This window comes from Nyctibius grandis, chromosome 4, assembly GCF_013368605.1.
Source record: "Nyctibius grandis isolate bNycGra1 chromosome 4, bNycGra1.pri, whole genome shotgun sequence".
In the NCBI taxonomy this organism is placed as follows: domain Eukaryota; kingdom Metazoa; phylum Chordata; class Aves; order Nyctibiiformes; family Nyctibiidae; genus Nyctibius; species Nyctibius grandis.
The window spans coordinates 35,671,238-35,689,505 of record NC_090661.1 but is presented as its reverse complement, the minus strand read 5'-3'; the positions used below and the strand labels follow the sequence as shown (position 1 = coordinate 35,689,505).

The 18,268-nt window shown below is 40.3% G+C and overlaps 1 protein-coding gene across 1 annotated transcript in view; it reads right to left on the bottom strand.

Moving 5' to 3' along the window:
• The window catches only part of FSIP1 (fibrous sheath interacting protein 1), a 97,039-nt gene that overhangs the window by 56,936 nt on the left and 21,835 nt on the right, over nucleotides 1-18,268 (bottom strand). The window contains 2 exon segments of the mRNA XM_068399790.1: nucleotides 432-569; nucleotides 8,209-8,373. Of these exon segments, the coding sequence (XP_068255891.1) occupies nucleotides 432-569; nucleotides 8,209-8,373 (303 nt within the window).

Sequence of the window (18,268 nt, the reverse complement as noted above, 5' to 3'; positions counted from 1 at the left end):
AATTAAGTTACAAAAATGCACTAAATTAATTCAGCAAAACTAAATCAAACAATAACGTAGTGCATACAACGTTCCCACCAGACCTGGTCCTTCAAAGAACACTGAATTATATGAGCCATAAAAAAGTCCTTTTAGGATGTATTTATATATGGTTGTTTATGCTATCCTGCTCTGGGGCGGAAGAGAGGACAATAATTTCTTTCACTTTGAAAGGCTCTATGTTAAAGGGAAACATGCATTACAACTGAAAAAATATGTTTTGCAGATTAAGGAAAATTATTTGAGACTTTTGCTTGCATATTTCTTTGGAGATTCCTTCCGGAATTTGCACAAGGTTGCAGAATTTGATTTTATTTTAAGACATGTGGAATGATGAACTCCGAAGTTTTCAAACTGAGCGGAAGAAAATACAACAAAAATAGGAGACTTACAAGATTTCTCTCTAGGGATTTCAGCTGATGATCTATTTCTTTCAGACGATTTTGTCGATCACGTTGTTCCTTACTGTCCCGCAGAACCTTTTCACCTGGAACTGCTTCTAGGCTTCTGTTTGCATAAATGAGAGACTCCTGACACAAGGAAGAACAGGCAGAAATTAAATATATGACTTTATATTGCTTCAAAGCCAGACGAGTGTTATTTTGATTTCTATCAGGGAAACATGGAAATGTTTAGAATAATGTGTCAATTTCAAATTTGGCAAATGCATAATTTTCATTATACACATTTTCAAATACAATAGCTAAACATCAAGCTGGACTTATTTCAATAAGAGTTCTTCCCTTTCACATGTTAAGAGGAATTTCTTAGTCCCCAGAGCTAACACTTTGATGCTTAAATTTTACTACAGCAATAAAAATGTGCTGAGAATCAGGGAGACTGAATGAGGGGTTCAAAGCTTGCTCCTGTTAACCATACTGGCATCAGAATTAGGCCAGAAGGAAAAGGAAGAACTGAAATGACTGTAGGTTTTGTCTACTAGATATCATGGTAAATGAGAAACAACCCTCTCTCTGTAAGTTGGAGTTAAATGCACAACCATTATTAAAGATTTGGGTTACACATTCTCAAATCCTTCAGTAGCTTTGGATCAGATTCTGAAGTTGGTATCAGTCCCGAACACATTGGAGGTTCAACATTACATGTAATTTAGATCATTAACAACAAGTATTGGCAAAACAGCAAACTTACTTATGTTGTAATTGGAAAAAAAAACAGGGCTTTCTCTTGCAAATCAAATATCCTATAGAAGAACGCAAGGAATCCAAATAATGTTAGAGGGGGAAAAAAACCAAACAAACACAACAAAAACAACAAAAAAACCCACACAAAAAACCAAACCCTGTTAGTCAATTCAACCCAAAGGAACATGAGCAACCGTTTAGTAAAAACATGCTCTACTCATTCTTATTTTCAGAAACAGCTCAAGCAATCTTAATAAACAAAAGGAAAAGAATTTCAAGCAGCATGTCTAATTGGAAAAAAAAAAACAGCCTTTGCAATTTAACATTCAATAGAAAATTTCTCAACTACAATATATAAAAAATTGTGAGCATCTGTGAACAACTTTTTCTAAACATCAAACAAATCTATGAGTTCTGACATTTAAACCAAACTATTAGTTGCCTGAAAATAAACTTATTTTAACACAGTACCAATCCTTGAATATATATTTACAATCAGCAATAGTTGGCAGTACCACAATGCCAGTAAATTTTCCTTTAACAGACAGAGATATAAACAGTACCATCTGTTAATGACTAGAATCTCTCCAAACTGAACTGGAGTTTAATGTGGGCCACCTAAAGCCAAATTCTTAATATTGAGTGGCTAAAGCTAGGCTTCTAAATACAGAGAGAGGTTTTTTTAATTAAATATGATGCCAAATGGCAAGAAATCTGCATGAAAACCAAAGGATTTAATTTAAATTGTGTTTATTAATACATGAAACAAAGATATGACCTTTATATCTGCAATATAAATATAGAGTTGGCAAACCAGCTCCAAGTATAACAACTGAAGCTCCCTCTAATAAGAGGAATTGCTTTTACATGTCTTTGTTCTTCCAGCGATTTTAATACAAGTGAATTTGTTCATGGAAGGGCAGGGAAGAAGATGATGGCAGCACACTTCTTTTTCTTTTTAAAAAAAAAGAAAGATATAGCTATTTCTGCAATTACACTTGTAAATCAAATATTTCTATCAGTGCATATATAGAGATGTTGCCATGTGAGCAGTTAGTGCTCAGCATGGATCAGAGCTGCAGTTATGATTTGTTTTAAAAGCAATGTTATGAATAAACCTTTAAGAATACACAAATGGTGGTACTGAGAAGTCACTAAATAGTATATTATACTTCCCAGTATTTTACTTTGGGGGTTGTATGCGTGGACTACTGGTTGATATTTCAGATGAACTCAGCCTTCAATGAAGAACAAAGCTCAAATTGCGAACAGCATCTCTGAAAATATTGTTGCTGCAGTACCAGGTAGATTTAAAAAGTTGACAAGTGAGAGGAGACATAAAATCAAAAAAGGTACTACCTTCAAATTTTTCCTTTCTTTTCTACACACATTTCTGAAGCAAAGCTTTATGCAGATCTCTGTCCTAGTCTTTCAAATAGTTTCAGGTATATATGTTTCATTTTACAGACAGCTCAGCTGTTGCAAGCATTTACGAGCAACCTCTTCAAACTTTAGGAAAACTATGTATCATAAGTTATTTTTCCTTTTATCACACTCAGTATGATTTTAAGCCTGGTTGCTTCTCTAGTGAGACAATATTGTTCTATCAAAAGACATTCTTAACTGGGATAAACATGATGACTTTATTCTCCATAAACTTTTCTTGAATATTGATCTCTGCCATGATACCTAACCAATTCTTACCAGAGAGTGCTGGATAAAACTTGAACTATGAACATTTACCATAAAACAGAAGTAAAAAGTACTTGTTTCAACATTTCTCCAACATCAACATCCACAACTGATATAATGCTATTTAGATGAGATGGTAAAAAAAATTGTTACTATTTACTCTCTCTCTGATCAGCATGATTTTGCACACTTCAAACACATTCCCTCTTACTCCTTTTTTTCCAAACTGAAGAATGTCTCTGTGTAAGTCACTCCTTGCATAGAGGCCATTCTACACTTCTGAGCAGTCTGGTAACCAGTTTTCTATTTTTTCTGTACTGGTTATGAGATCCGGGGACCACAACTGCATAATAGTCAAGCTATATGGTGCACTACAGATGTGTACAGCAGCACAGTGATATTTTCTGTTTCATTCTGTATTCCTTTCATAATTGTTCCTAATATTCTATTTGATACCTGACCACTATGGAGCATTAAGCTGCTGCTTTCACAGTAGTTCTTACAGTCTCATTTCTCTCATCCCTGAATAGTAACTGATCAAAACTCACACCATATAAGCAAAGACTTTTCCCCACTTACTAATTTTTTAATATTTTTCTCAAGATATCATAAAAGAAACGTAGGAAGTATTATATCACAGAAAACATTTTATTGTCAATGTTTCAAATGCTTCAAAACATTTTATGTTTCAATTATATAGCACGTGCAGGCACTGGAAGTCCATCTGAGATTAATAAAGATCTAAAAATCTTAAAGATGAGGTAGAAAATAAAACTGTTTGTTAGGTATGTTACACAGGGGAAGATATAAGTACTTGGCAACAGCCAAAGCTGTAATAATCATAATGCAAAACAGTAATATCCAGTATTTGAAATGGCTAAAATTATTTGTTGCACTCTCTTTTCTCCAAAATTCTATAAATAAATAAAAACAAAATCCCACCTAATGAAGGATAAGGTGGGATTATTAAGGATACGTGTCATACAATCTTCTTGAGCCACAAAACTGGCCAATCAGCTTATTAACCTGTCAAAATCATCTGTTTCGGTTAAGTGCCCGCACAGAGTATAGGCTATAAAAAAGTTCATTAACTGAAATATTAGTGTATTTTCGAATTTTTTATCATTTTGAGTATTTGTTTAGTTTCAAACTGTTAACTACAGTCTACTGCTATAATTGAAAAACTGAATATTTTTCTGATAAAAGAAACACAATCAGGTATGAAAGAACTCATCAAGGTAACACACAACGTTAAAGTAATTATAAGACAATCAAGCAGACAGATATTATTGTTTCTTTAAACACTATCTCCATTTCCTTTTATTTTCAAGTAGTTTCCCAGTTTTTCAAGCTGGTAACTGTAGTCATCACACACAGTCCTACACTTCATATTCTTCATCCTAGCATGTTCCTGTCTCTTCCAGGATTACATTCACCTCAATTTGTTCTTCCCCAAAAAGCAGGATAGAAGCATTTTTAAATATCTAATTAAGTTGGCACCAGAACAAAGAAATGTTTCAGAGAGAAATACAGTTCTAATGAGAAACATTTCCATGTAGAAGACAACATTAGTCATGGAAAAGCATTCTGAATCCAGCTGGACTCATTGCACAAAAAGATGAATCTACATGCCCCTCTGTAACAGCCCAGCTATGGTACTGTAGGATAATGAAAGCCAGTTGTTAAAGATTTCAGAGTCAGAGCATAGTTCCTATATCCTGCCAACATATCTATCAGTGGCAGGAAGCAGCTCTCCTATTGAGCCAGTGGTTGTTTGCATTTTGAAAGCTGTATGTAATGCAATTCTGGAAGAATGTGCAGCTTTATGATATGCAACTCTAAGCTAATTTTGTTTTAATTACTTCTAAAATTCTAATTGAAAATCCATGCAGATGATTTACACACTAACAATTTTTTCCCAATGTTCCCCATCACTAATGCATTATACCCTACTCAACCACAACGGATTAAATCCACATCTCATGGAAATCAGAAAGAATTTCAGCACTGATTTTTAGAAGAAAGATTAACGTCACTGAAAACAGCCTCTTCTCCCAAGGAAAGAACATCCACGTTCCAAATCAGACTTGTGTCCCATAACAACTAGACTCATTCAAAATAAATATGTACGTTCAGGACTTTTTTTTTAGCACTCTCCTGGCACCTTAATTTAAAAAAACAAACTCCTAAGAAACAAATACTGCAATGCATTCAAATTTGCATTTCATAGCATCTGTGCCAACATCTTTATCTAGCAATTAAGTTTACAGAATTAACCTGTTATGGGAGAAGCAGTGATACAACCTAAGCTGAAACTGAATAAAAGAAATCAACAGAAACTTAATCTAACACTTCAACAATACCAGATTATCACCACTGGTTTTGAATACTACAGATCCCTAGTCTCACCAACAAATGTTTTGTCTCTCACAATGCCTAGAGAATATGTGTGAGGGTGAATAAGGTAATTCCTGCATATTTAATTCACTCTATAGTAAGTTAAACGTGTCCCACTTCTACCTGGTTTTACAGAGCATAACAGCCTTTCAGTGCTGATAGCTAGTCGACTTCCTCATTTAGTTGCTATGGTCAACTGAAGAAGCAATTGAAAATCTTGTCATTAAACACTTGAAATTAAACCCAACAAGGGGCAGACAACCAGAAGTCTTACTGCCTTTGTCTTGCATGTGGCATTCATGCCAACCTATCACAAAACAAGATCTTCTTTTAGCAAAAGCATCATTCAATTAATTTCTTCAGACCCTTTCTGGGTAGGTATCAGTTGCCTTTGATCAGGTTCCAAAAGACATTCAGTACAAAGAATTCTGATATTTCTCTGTGACCCACCTATTTTCTGGTATCAGAACTGATGCTCCAAGAATGATAACAAGTTTTTTAAAAAGCAAATTCATTAAAACTTTCAGTTTATAACAATATTAGGGGATATAGGTCATGCTAAACAAGGCTGTTTTAAAAAGACCATGAGCAGCAACAAACTTAGAACAACTACTTGTGAAAAAAAAAAAGTCATTTTTCATGCCTTTTGACAGGAAGCTCTCTAAACTCAAAACAGTCACTAATTTGTCAGCTACTGCTGCACATAACTTCCTAGTTTTTTGAAAAAGCAACTGTTAAAGGGATTTGAAAAAAAAAAAGGTGTTGAGAATGAACTCGTATAACCAAATTCAGAACTTGACCTGTTGTTACTGCTATGTATGAATTGAGGAGTGATTTTTTACCTACCAAAACAAAAATAACCTTAACCAAGAATATAAGACTAAAGGCTAGACCTGGTATAAAGCTTCCACAGTAAGCAGACAAGTTCCTGAAAGCTGAGACAACTATTTTCTCCTCCACTTACCATAAAAAAAAAATTAGCAGCTGAAATTCTATGTAAATATAAACAAGCCCAGTCATGTCACAGTGCCAGATAAAATCAGATTGCACCTACCAAATCAGGCTTCATGAAGAACTTAACACTGACTTGCCTAGAGTCTGGATCACAATGAAACTAAGGCAACCACTAGACACTGTCTTCTACTGAGAGAAGCAGCTCCGGAGATGCAGAGAAGCAGGAATGAAGGCACCTATGGGATTTTGGAGTCAACTGGAAAGGCACCTGGAAATCAAGACACTTCTGGAATTAGATAGCTGCACAGTGGGAGGGTTTGCTTTTGTTGTTTGTTTTGTTGGGCTTTTTTAAATTAGTTTTGCATTTATGCAATTAGTGTCCTTTTAAATCCTGTCTTAAATAACTAAAGCCTCCTACTCACTTCAACTTATATTTATTCTGTTTAGCTCTTTCTCTAAATTTATAAAACCACCTTTAAATAGTCCTATTCTTTGGCAGCTTTCATTAAAATGACTCACATGTTTATCTGAACAAAAAAAAAAAATGACAAATGGAATCCTGTAAGTGTTTCCCGGAACCACAGTGTCCGAAAGCCTTTTATACGCTGCAAAACAACGTGAAGGGCAACTGCTTTTTACTAATGAAGGATAATTTATGGAATTAACTATCCCTTTTGGTTGTTAAGTTTAATATTATTCAAAAAGTTAATGCATTACTCTTCAATAAGCATACACATAAATGCAAGTTTCTATTCAAATACTTCAGAGCTTCTACGTGAAAAGGAAGCAACAACAACCACGTGGACAAACGTTCCCAAACAGAGTGCTCATTATCATAAGCAGTCGCGCTAACTTCAAGCTGATGTCTCAGAACAGTGAACACAAGATCCAGCCATCATTGGCAAGCTCAGGTCCATGAACCTGAAGAGCCTGGGTAACAACTGTATTTGCATCAGTGATCACCCACTAGAGGGAGTTGCTGTTTCACACATTAAATCCCAGTTGATAAATGACCAACATCAAAATGTGACTCCTGTAAAAATGTCAGAGCAACAGAAAATACTACTATAGGTAAAACAAAACCTGAAGTTCAGCAAGAAGTCAAAACAAAAAAATGACAATAAAGTGCTCTTCAGAAAAAAAAAAAATCCCACATTCAAAAAGATGTTTCTCATACACTGGTAACTGAAAACATAGTTTTGCCAACATACAGTCTTATAGAGCCTCTGATATACCTGTTCTGGGTATAAACTGCAAATTTTACAGAAGTAAACAAGTTTTGTGCAAATTAGGGTGAAATAGCAATTATGGTATTTAATGTTGTATTTCCCCCATTATATCAGGGGCAACGCTACTGGGTAATGGGATAAATTCAAGTCTTCTATGTACAAAATTCAAACAATCATTTCTCAAGGCTGAGACCCCAAAGGTTCTTAATACTGCTGGCAAGGGAAAAAGACAAAGGCCATTAAAAACAAGGGACATACAATTTCAATTGATTTTTCTACAGTCTTTAACGTTTCTTATCAGTAACTGCTTTATCTTTCAGATCATAAGTGAAGAGGCACTTTTGGAATCCTGAGATAAGAAGAAACCTAATTCTAATTCCCAAAGATGAATTATCATGGGTAATGTGTTCCTATGCTGACAAAACCACTGAAGCCCTCACACAGTTAAAAACATCTGAGTTACCAATTCTTGCATATAAAAATTCTTGTTGAAAGTGTGGAATCAACAAATGTTAAAAACAAGACAGTCCTTTAATAAGTCCTTTAATAATAACAACATACTATTTTTCCATGTGATTTCTACAGCCAAAGATTTCACTTCATTCTTTAACACATACGCTTTGAGAACAAATAGCAGGTAACTACAGAAAAATGAGAACGATACAGACATATGCTGTATTTTCATTCACCTTAGATCTCAACACACACTTCAAGCAAGAAATCTGCAACATAAGCTCTGTTCTGCAATATACCTGATAAATCTGGCTTGGAGATTTTGAGCAAGAGCTGGAAATCACAGAAAAATCCCCATCAGATAGTAGTACTTGAAGCTTAAGGTCTACCTCATTTAGGTGATTAAATTCTATTGGTTCAGGTGTGTACCCTTCTCCTGGTGCTAGCCAGCCAGATACATCCTCCTATTGAAAGAAACAGAAAATATTTAATCCTCGTTCCCAAAGACAACAGATTTTAAAGGCAGTTACACATGAAGTGTATTTATATTTCAAATAAATGATACTTAAAAATAAAATGTAAGTTTTCACCCATTTCGGTATATAGCTGAAATCCGCCAATATTCATGTACCAAGCACATTCAAAAGCAGGTACGGACAGAACAATTAGAGGCATGCATTTTTCATTTTTAAATATACTCAAGCAGCAACTTAAACAGCCTTTAAAAAATATATATTTCATTTTATTGTTAGAAAGCACATGCACCTACATGCATTGTTAAAGTGTAATAGCAAAAAAAGGTGTTGTGTTAACCTAAACAGACTTCTGCTATTATTTTACTTATTCCCATAAAAATCTAAACCCTGTGTCCTCACTGACTAGCCACTCAGAAGCCCTGCAATATAATTGCTTAACACCAGATGCCTCATCTTCATATCACCTGGCCAAAGAGCAATTAGATAGCTCCCAAGTTCCCCATCCATTCTTCTGAAGGTTATACAACTCCCTTGATCAAGTTCTCTTTATGCCTAAGAGATGCACTTCGGATAGCTAACCCCTCTTCCCTAATGATGCATCTCACTTTATAGTCTCTTATCCAAGCTAGTAAAACCTTTAAAACAGTCTCATGCCATGCCATGCCATGCCTATTGAAGCTCCCTTCCATGGATGCAAACTCTGCCCTTGATGCAATTTCTGTATTTGTTCAATATAGCAGTCCCAGCTCCCTTTCAAAGGAATAATTGCTTATCACAGACTAATATGCATACAGATCTTGCTGTCCAGTGCTGCACAGTAAGCATCACTTTATGATGCCACTGACATGCAAACCAATTTTAGGAGTGTTGTGATCCTTTGCAAGATAGTGCAGAGGACAGAGATGAAGAGGAAAGCACGTGGCAGACGTAGATCCATCAGTCCTAAGACAGAAAACACAAAGAACATGCTATAAGCTCATATGTTCAATGCTAATATTGAAGTGGAAAAGCACAGCCCTCAGAAGCTGCACTCAACATCATCCTAAATCACTTTGGTTATGTCTTGCATCTCAGCAGTCCTTGTTTGCGCACGTATTCTGGAGACACCTATTACAGCTTAAGTCCAAGGAACTGTACAGAGGGCTGACCATATAGCAAACTTGAGACAGCAAGATATTTTTTGCTTTTAAAAAAGACAAATGCAAGTCAATAAGCATAAAAATGAGGCGTTCTCACCTACACTGAACACATCTTGTCAAACTCCAACAACGAATTTGCATCTCAAAGTCTGGCAGCAAATGCAGAGAGACATGTATTCTGGTACACACTCAATCACACCTGCATAGCAGCACATTAGAAGTCCAAATAAAGTGGAACATAATACACTCCTCTCTATTGTCCTCTGAAAGAAGTGGAAGCGACAGATTCCTGTGCAAGTCAAAGAAGGAAATACAATCAACAGTTATGTCTAAAAGGACAACCACTTTCCATCCAATAATGAGTTAAAAAGAGAGAAAGCCTCACCAAAAACAGGGTTGGAATGAAACTGCAGAGGCTGATGCTATGGCAGAAACCACCTAGAGACACATCTCAAAATGAGGGTATGAGATGTAATGTGATGCCTGCAATGTATCACCAAAGAAGAAAACAAGGCATCCATAGGAAAGCAAAGGAACTTCTCTGAGGTGAGTAGCTGCTGCACTTCTACAGCCCTAGTATGTTATTACAGAAACACTGGGAGAGACAGAAAGCACAGAGTTCTTTTACTGATCGTGATTTACAAATGAGCTCTCATTCACAAACAGATGCAGGTTCTCCACAGCAACATGGCACTCCTGTCTCACTCAGGGAAGCAAGTCTGCACAACCACCACTCACTGGGAATGATGCTAGCATATTGACCTGACTGCAAAGAAACAGCAGGGGGGACCCTAGAAAGGCAGGGCAGGGATGCGGGGGAGGACACGAGTGTATTGCTGGTTTCCTTTCTTTTTCCTAATAGAAGAGGGCCAGCACCTTGCCCTAAGACTTCAACATCTGTCTTGCAAGGGATTCACATCCACCACTCCTTTACAGCTTCCAGATTAGTCCTCTGGCTATTCAAGCAGCCGCATCCACACAAGAGGAGGAAATATCAGCTTCCAATTACAATACCACTGCTATGAGGTCATCCCTGGTTCATCCCTATTACCCTAGAGTACACTGGTTGCAAAAAGCAAAAAAGCATACCCCACACACCGGTCATAAATTACCTCCATATTAAATTTAAAAAAAAAAAAAAAGAGAGTCATCTCTTTTGTGAAACAAAACCAGTTCTTCTAATGCTTTCTCATACAAGCATGATGACACAACTAGTAAGCCTGATCGGACATGACCTGACCCCAGAAGAGCCACTCAGAAACATCTCTAGAAGCTTGCCAGCTTTGTGGAAGTATCTATTCAGGCGAGACAGTGACTATCATAACGTAAGTATCCAACGTGGTACTACACTTGTGCCATGTTAACCACCCCCTAACCAGACATTGAAGAGCATGGCGCAAACATACAGAAATGACTCTACAGGAGTCAGTTAAGCTGTAACTGGGCTCATTAGCTACAGCTCAGTGTCTATATCCCATGCTCTCATATCCCATGCTCCAAGTATCCAAATTACTACAGCAGCCGCTTTACTCCAGGGTTAAATGAACTCACACATTCTCTTTTGTATTTTCAGGGCGTCTTTGCTTGGAAAATAAGCTTCTGTCCTGTCAAAGTTTCCTGTGTGTTAACTCAGAACAATACTTTTATAACAGCACAGTCAGTGCTTATTACTGTGGAACATCTGAAACAAATTATACCCCTGCAGCTTTGACAATTAGATTAGCATGAATATGTACTTCTAAAATATTTTAAATACTCATAAAACATTTACTTTTTTAAAAATTGAGAAGTGCTATTGGGACATTTGACATGTTTAGTAGCACAAGTCAAATGAAGTTACCTAATCCACATTACATTATACAGATTAATTACAGAATCACAGAATGGTTAGGGTTGGAAGGGACCTCTGGAGATCATCTAGTCCAACCCCCTGCCATACCAGGTTCCCCTAGAGCACATTGCACAGGGTCGTGTCCAGGCGGGTCTTGAACATCTCCAGAGAAGGAGACTCCACAACCTCTCTGGGCAGCCTGTTCCAGTGCTCTATCACCCTCAAAGTAAAGTTTTTCCTCATATTGAGATGGAACTTCCCATGTTTCAGTTTGTGCCGGTTGTCCTTTGTCCTGTCACTGGGTACCACTGAGAAGAGTCTGGCCCCCTCCTCTTGACACCCACCCCTAAGGTATTTCACAGAATCACAGAATGTTAGGGATTGGAAGGGACCTTGAAAGATCATCCAGTCCAATCCCCCTGCCGGAGCAGGATTACCTAGATCATGTGTCTTGGTTTGGCCTAAACCAGGCCGATTTTCCTTTCAGTGATTTTTACTTTCAGCTAAGTCTCCTCTAAGTAACTGCACTTTCTGAAACTAACTGCATGTTTTTGCAGACAGTGTCTGCTTCCAGGACTGATAACGCTCGAAGTTTGTAGTTATCGCTGAGGCACCGGTAGGGATGTTGTGCAGTAAGGCTCTTGCTGTACTTAGTCTTAGAGAAACCAAGGTCACTGCTGAATTCCTCACTGCTTATGAGTGAAGAGCCGAAGGGGGGTCGCAGCTGCAGGGGGAAGCAGACAGGGCAGGTGACCCAAAATTGACCAACGAGGGTATTCCATCCCATACACGTCATTCTCGGTATAAAGCGGGGGGATCACGAGGGTCTCGCGCCTCTTGCTCTTTTCTGCTATGGCCGGTGTCCAAGGAGGACTCCGACTGTTTTCCTGCTGCCCCCGATCCCGATCCGTGCATCCCTGAATCCAGCTCTCGACCGTTGCTAGGCCCAGCCTGGGCCTTCCCGGAGCCTGCCCTGCAGTGCCGGTGGTGACGTTGCCGACATCGGGGGAGCTCGATCTTGGTTTTGTATATATATTTGTATATATTTGATTATTCCAATATTATTATTATACTCTTTTTTCATTATTATAGGTTTATTAAAACTGTTTTAACTTTCCAACCCGTAAGTCTCTCTCCCTTTTCCCTTTCCCTTCGGGTGGGGGGGGAGGGTTAACAGAGAGTGTCTGCTGCAGGTTTAATCGCCAGCCCAGCTTTAAACCGTGACAGATTTATTGGCGCCCAACGTGGGGCACGAGAGAAGCTCCAACAGGTTCCTCTGATAAGTCGAATCCCGGCTCCGGCGGGAGGAGACCTGGAGAGCTCAGCTGAGAGAGTATCAGATTTCTTCCTTTGAGATTTACGTGGGGTTGGAAATTAAAACAGATAGCGAAGATGCTGATGTCATTTTTGAATGCTGTGTTATCTCATCTCTTTATAAAGCCTTTTACAGAGTTAAGTGTAATGATACCTTACTTGCCGTATGCGCTGTTTGTTACTGTTTATGTGCAGTTTATCACTGCTGGGCACTGGTCAATGTGCATTGTTTTGTTATGGCGTTTCATACTGATTTATGTCATGATAAACTGGGCTGTTACTATTCTGACCGCGGTAGCAGCGATTTTATCTGCGGACTCCGGGCGTCCTTTAGCTGATTGTGTTAATGATTACACTTCCAATTTTACTTCGGGAAATAGTACCTTCTCCTTTTCTGCCAAGCTGATTCCTCTAGATTTTGTGAAATTCGGATGGTGCTGTCTAGGTGGCATGTTTTTATTTTCGGTTGTCCTGAATGTGTTTCTGATGTGGGATAAGATTAAATATCGGTGCAGGGACAGTTGTAGGTGTTGTGCAGCCACCTCAGATCCTACAGCGTGTGCTGCCGCTACAGCCACTAAATCCACTGAAACCTCGGCAGCCTGTACCACAGCTGCTACACCCCCCAAGATGGCCACTGCAGCTCCTCAGACTCTCAGCACTCCCACGACAGCCACTGCATCTACTCAGACCCCAGCATCTAACGAATCTGTACCAATTGCTCCTGTAACCAGGAAGAAATACCAAAAGAAATCAGCTCGTGAAGAGGAGGATGATGACTCAGAGCCTTCTAAGGCAGAGCCATCACGTGACCCAGGTGAAGGCCCTTCTCAGGCAGAGTCAGGGCCTGACACAGAGGGGGGTTCCCTTGATCGTCATTTTAAAGCAGACCCATCACAGAAGAAAGGTCGTTCTAAAGCAGAACTATCACAGGAGGAGGACTCGGACGTAGAGATAACCTACCACTCCTTATCCCTGAAGGACCTAAGAAATATAAGGAAAGATTTCAGCCGTTATGATGGTGAGCCAATTATTACCTGGCTGCTCCGATGCTGGGATAATGGGGCAGATAGCATGCAATTAGACGGCAGAGAAGCCAGACAGTTGGGATCCCTGTCCAGAGATGGTGGTATTGATAAGGCGCTCGCAAGAAAGTCAAACACTATCAGTCTCTGGAGGCGACTCTTGTCAGCTGTAAAGAGCAGGTATCCCTATAAAGATGATGTTATGAGCCACCTAAGCAAATGGACCACTATAGAAAAAGGTATTAACTACCTTAGACAACTAGCTGTGCAAGAGATCATTTATAGACACCCACGGGAAATTGTAGATCCTGTAGATCCTGATGAAGTGGAATGCAACCGATCCATGTTCCGGAAGGTTGTGAAGAATGCTCCACCGACATACACCCATACATTGTCAATATTAGTCTGGGGAGAAGATGCTATGGCACGTTCTACTGTGGGTAAAATGGCTAACTGTATGCGACAGTATGAAGATAGCATTTCTTCCCCACTGCAGGCCCGTGTCTCGGCTGTGGAAAAACTGACAAAGGAAAACAAGGACTCATTTAAACAACTGTCAGACAAACTGTCCAGGATAGAGAATAAACTTGACTCTCTACCTACACAGGCGCGCGTTGCAGCTGTTAAGAGAAAACGCCCTCCTACAGGACCAGCTCAAAGGAAACAGAACACATCACGAGGTATCCTGTGGTTTGCCCTGCGTGGTTATGGGGAGGACATGAACAGATGGCATGGACAACCTACCAGTACCCTACAGGCACGAGTACGTGAGTTGCAAGCTAAAAGAAATACCAGACAGAATTTTTCTAGGAGGATGGCTGCTCCAGTTACCAGTGAGCAGGACCCCAGTCAGGGTAGATGGGCCTCAAATTCCTTTTTCCAAAGTGTGAATAGGAGAAATGAAGGTCCAGTCCCTGTGAGCAGCACGAATCCATTCCTTAATTAGGGGGGCCCTGCCTCCAGCCAGGTGGAGGAAAGGGACAACAGAGTTTATTGGACTGTGTGGATTCGATGGCCTGGCACATCAAAACCACAAAGGTATCGAGCCTTGGTAGACACTGGTGCACAGTGCACCCTAATGCCATCGAATCATAAAGGGGCAGAATCTATCAGTATTTCAGGAGTAACAGGAGGATCTCAAGTGTTATCTGTATTGGAGGCCGAAGTGAGCCTAACTAAAAATGAATGGAAAATGCACCCCATTGTGACTGGCCCAGATGCTCCGTGCATCCTTGGCATAGACTACCTCAAGAGAGGGTATTTTAAGGACCCAAAAGGGTATAGATGGGCCTTTGGTATAGCAGCTGTAGAGACTGAGGACATTAAACAGCTGTTTACCTTGCCTGGCCTCTCAGAAGATCCTTCTGTTGTGGGGTTGCTGAAGGCTGAAGAACAACAGGTGACAATTGCTACTACCACGGTGCACCAACGACAATATCGCACCAATCGAGACTCCCTGATCCCCATTCATAAACTGATTAGACAATTAGAAAATCAAGGAGTGATTAGTAAGACTCGCTCACCCTTTAATAGTCCTATATGGCCAGTGCGAAAGTCTGATGGAGAATGGAGATTAACTGTGGACTATCGTGGCCTAAATGAAGTTACGCCACCTCTGAGTGCTGCTGTGCCAGACATGCTAGAACTTCAATACGAACTGGAGTCAAAGGCAGCCAAGTGGTACGCCACCATAGACATTGCTAATGCATTTTTCTCTATTCCTTTGGCACCAAAGTGCAGGCCACAGTTTGCTTTTACCTGGAGAAGTATCCAGTATACCTGGAATCGACTGCCCCGGGGTGGAAACACAGTCCTACTATTTGCCATGGACTGATCCAGACTGCACTAGAAAAGGGTGGAGCTCCAGAACATTTGCAATACATTGATGACATCATTGTGTGGGGTGATACAGCAGCAGAAGTTTTTGACAAAGGGGAGAAAATAATCCAAATTCTTCTGAAAGCTGGTTTTGCCATAAAAAGAGGCAAGGTCAAGGGACCTGCCCGGGAGATCCAGTTTTTAGGGATTAAATGGCAAGATGGGCGTCGCCAGATCCCGATAGAGGTGATCAACAAAATAACAGCCATGTCCCCACCAACTAACAAAAAGGAAACACAAGCCTTCTTAGGTGTTGTGGGTTTCTGGAGAATGCATATTCCAGATTACAGCCAGATTGTACGCCCTCTTTATCAAGTGACCAGAAAGAAGAATGATTTTCAGTGGGGCCCTGAACAACGACAGGCTTTTGAACAGATTAAACAAGAGATTGTGCATGCAGTAGCCCTTGGACCAGTCCGTACGGGACAAGATGTTAAAAACGTGCTCTACACTGCAGCTGGGGACAATGGTCCTACCTGGAGCCTCTGGCAGAAAGTACCAGGGGAGACTCGAGGTCGACCCCTAGGATTTTGGAGTCGAGGATACAAGGGCTCCGAGGCCAATTACACCCCAACTGAAAAAGAGATACTGGCAGCATATGAAGGAGTTAGAGCTGCTTCAGAGGTAATTGGTACTGAAGCACAGCTGCTCCTGGCACCCCGATTACCAGTACTAGGCTGGATGTTCAAGGGTAAGGTTCCTACTACTCATCATGCAACTGATGCTACATGGAGTAAATGGATTGCATTAATTACACAGAGGGCTCGAATAGGAAACCCTAATCGCCCAGGAATCTTAGAAGTGATCATGGACTGGCCAGAAGGCAAAGACTTCGGAATGCCACCAGAAAAGGAGGTGACACGCGCTGAAGAAGCCCCACCATATAATGAACTACCAGAGGATGAGAAGCAGTATGCCCTGTTCACCGATGGATCCTGCTATCTTGTAGGAAAGCATCGGAAGTGGAAAGCTGCTGTATGGAGTCCTATACGACAAGTCACAGAAGCCACAGAAGGACAAGGTGAATCAAGTCAATTTGCAGAGGTAAAAGCCATCCAGCTGGCTCTAGACATTGCTGAACGAGAAAAGTGGCCAAGGCTGTATCTTTATACTGACTCATGGATGGTAGCAAATGCCTTGTGGGGGTGGTTAAAGCAGTGGAAGCGAAGCAACTGGCAGCGCAAAGGGAAACCTATTTGGGCTGCTGAATTGTGGCAAGATATTGCTGCTCGGCTAGAGAAACTAGTCGTGAAGGTACGTCATGTAGATGCCCACGTACCTAAAAGTCGGGCAACTGAGGAACATCGAAACAACCAACAAGCGGATCATGCTGCTAAAGTGTTCCAAATAGATTTGGACTGGGAACATAAAGGTGAACTATTTTTAGCTCGGTGGGCTCATGACACTTCAGGTCATCAAGGGAGAGATGCAACATACAGATGGGCTCGTGACCGAGGGGTGGACTTAACTATGGACTCTATTGCACAGGTTATCCATGATTGTGAAACATGCGCCGCAATTAAGCAAGCCAAACGGTTAAAACCTTTGTGGTATGGGGGACGGTGGTTGAAATATAAATATGGGGAGGCCTGGCAAATTGACTATATCACACTCCCTCAAACCCGCCAGGGTAAACGTTATGTGCTTACCATGGTGGAGGCGACCACCGGATGGCTGGAAACATACTCTGTGCCCCATGCCACTGCCCGGAACACTATTCTGGGCCTTGAAAAGCAAATCTTGTGGCGACATGGCACGCCAGAGAGAATTGAGTCAGACAATGGGACTCATTTCAAAAATAGTCTCATAGACAACTGGGCCAAAGAGCATGGCATCGAATGGGTGTATCACATCCCCTATCATGCACCAGCATCTGGGAAAACTGAACGGTATAATGGGCTGTTAAAAACTACCCTAAAAGCAATGGGGGGTGGAACCTTTAAAAACTGGGATAAGCATTTGGCACAAGCTACCTGGCTAGTTAACACCAGAGGATCTATCAATCGAGCTGGCCCTGCTCAGTCAGATCTTTTACATACAGTAGAAGGGGATAAAGTCCCTGTGGTGCATGAAAGGAATCTGTTGGGAAAAACTGTCTGGGCTCTTCCTGCTACGGGCAAAGGTAAACCCGTTCATGGGATTGCTTTTGCTCAAGGACCTGGATGTACTTGGTGGGTGATGCTGCAGGATGGTGGAGTCCGATGTGTCCCTGAAGGTGATCTGATCTTGGGTGAGAATACTTAATTCTGAACTGCATGATGTTAATTGCTGCATAATACTAACAGTGTTCATAAGTGTTTTTCAGGTTAAGACAGTGGTGACGAGACCAGAGCTAGCTGCAAGTGGCGTCCAGTAACCTCCTTGAGACTGACATCTTTAACCTGCAACCCGTGGGCACAAACTGTGACAAAACTCATACCATGTCTCCTGCCCTGAGAGACTGCTAGCCAGATGGAAACCCACAATCCTGAACTAAATGAACTTGATGAACTTTTTTTCTGTATAGAAATGAATCATAAACTAATGTTATCTGTATATATTTTAAAATGAAAAGGTAGTGGTGATCTGAGTATGACGTGAATGGTATGGAATAAGGGGTGGAATGTCTTGGTTTGGCCTAAACCAGGCCAATTTTCCTTTCAGTGATTTTTACTTTCAGCTAAGTCTCCTCTAAGTAACTGCACTTTCTGAAACTA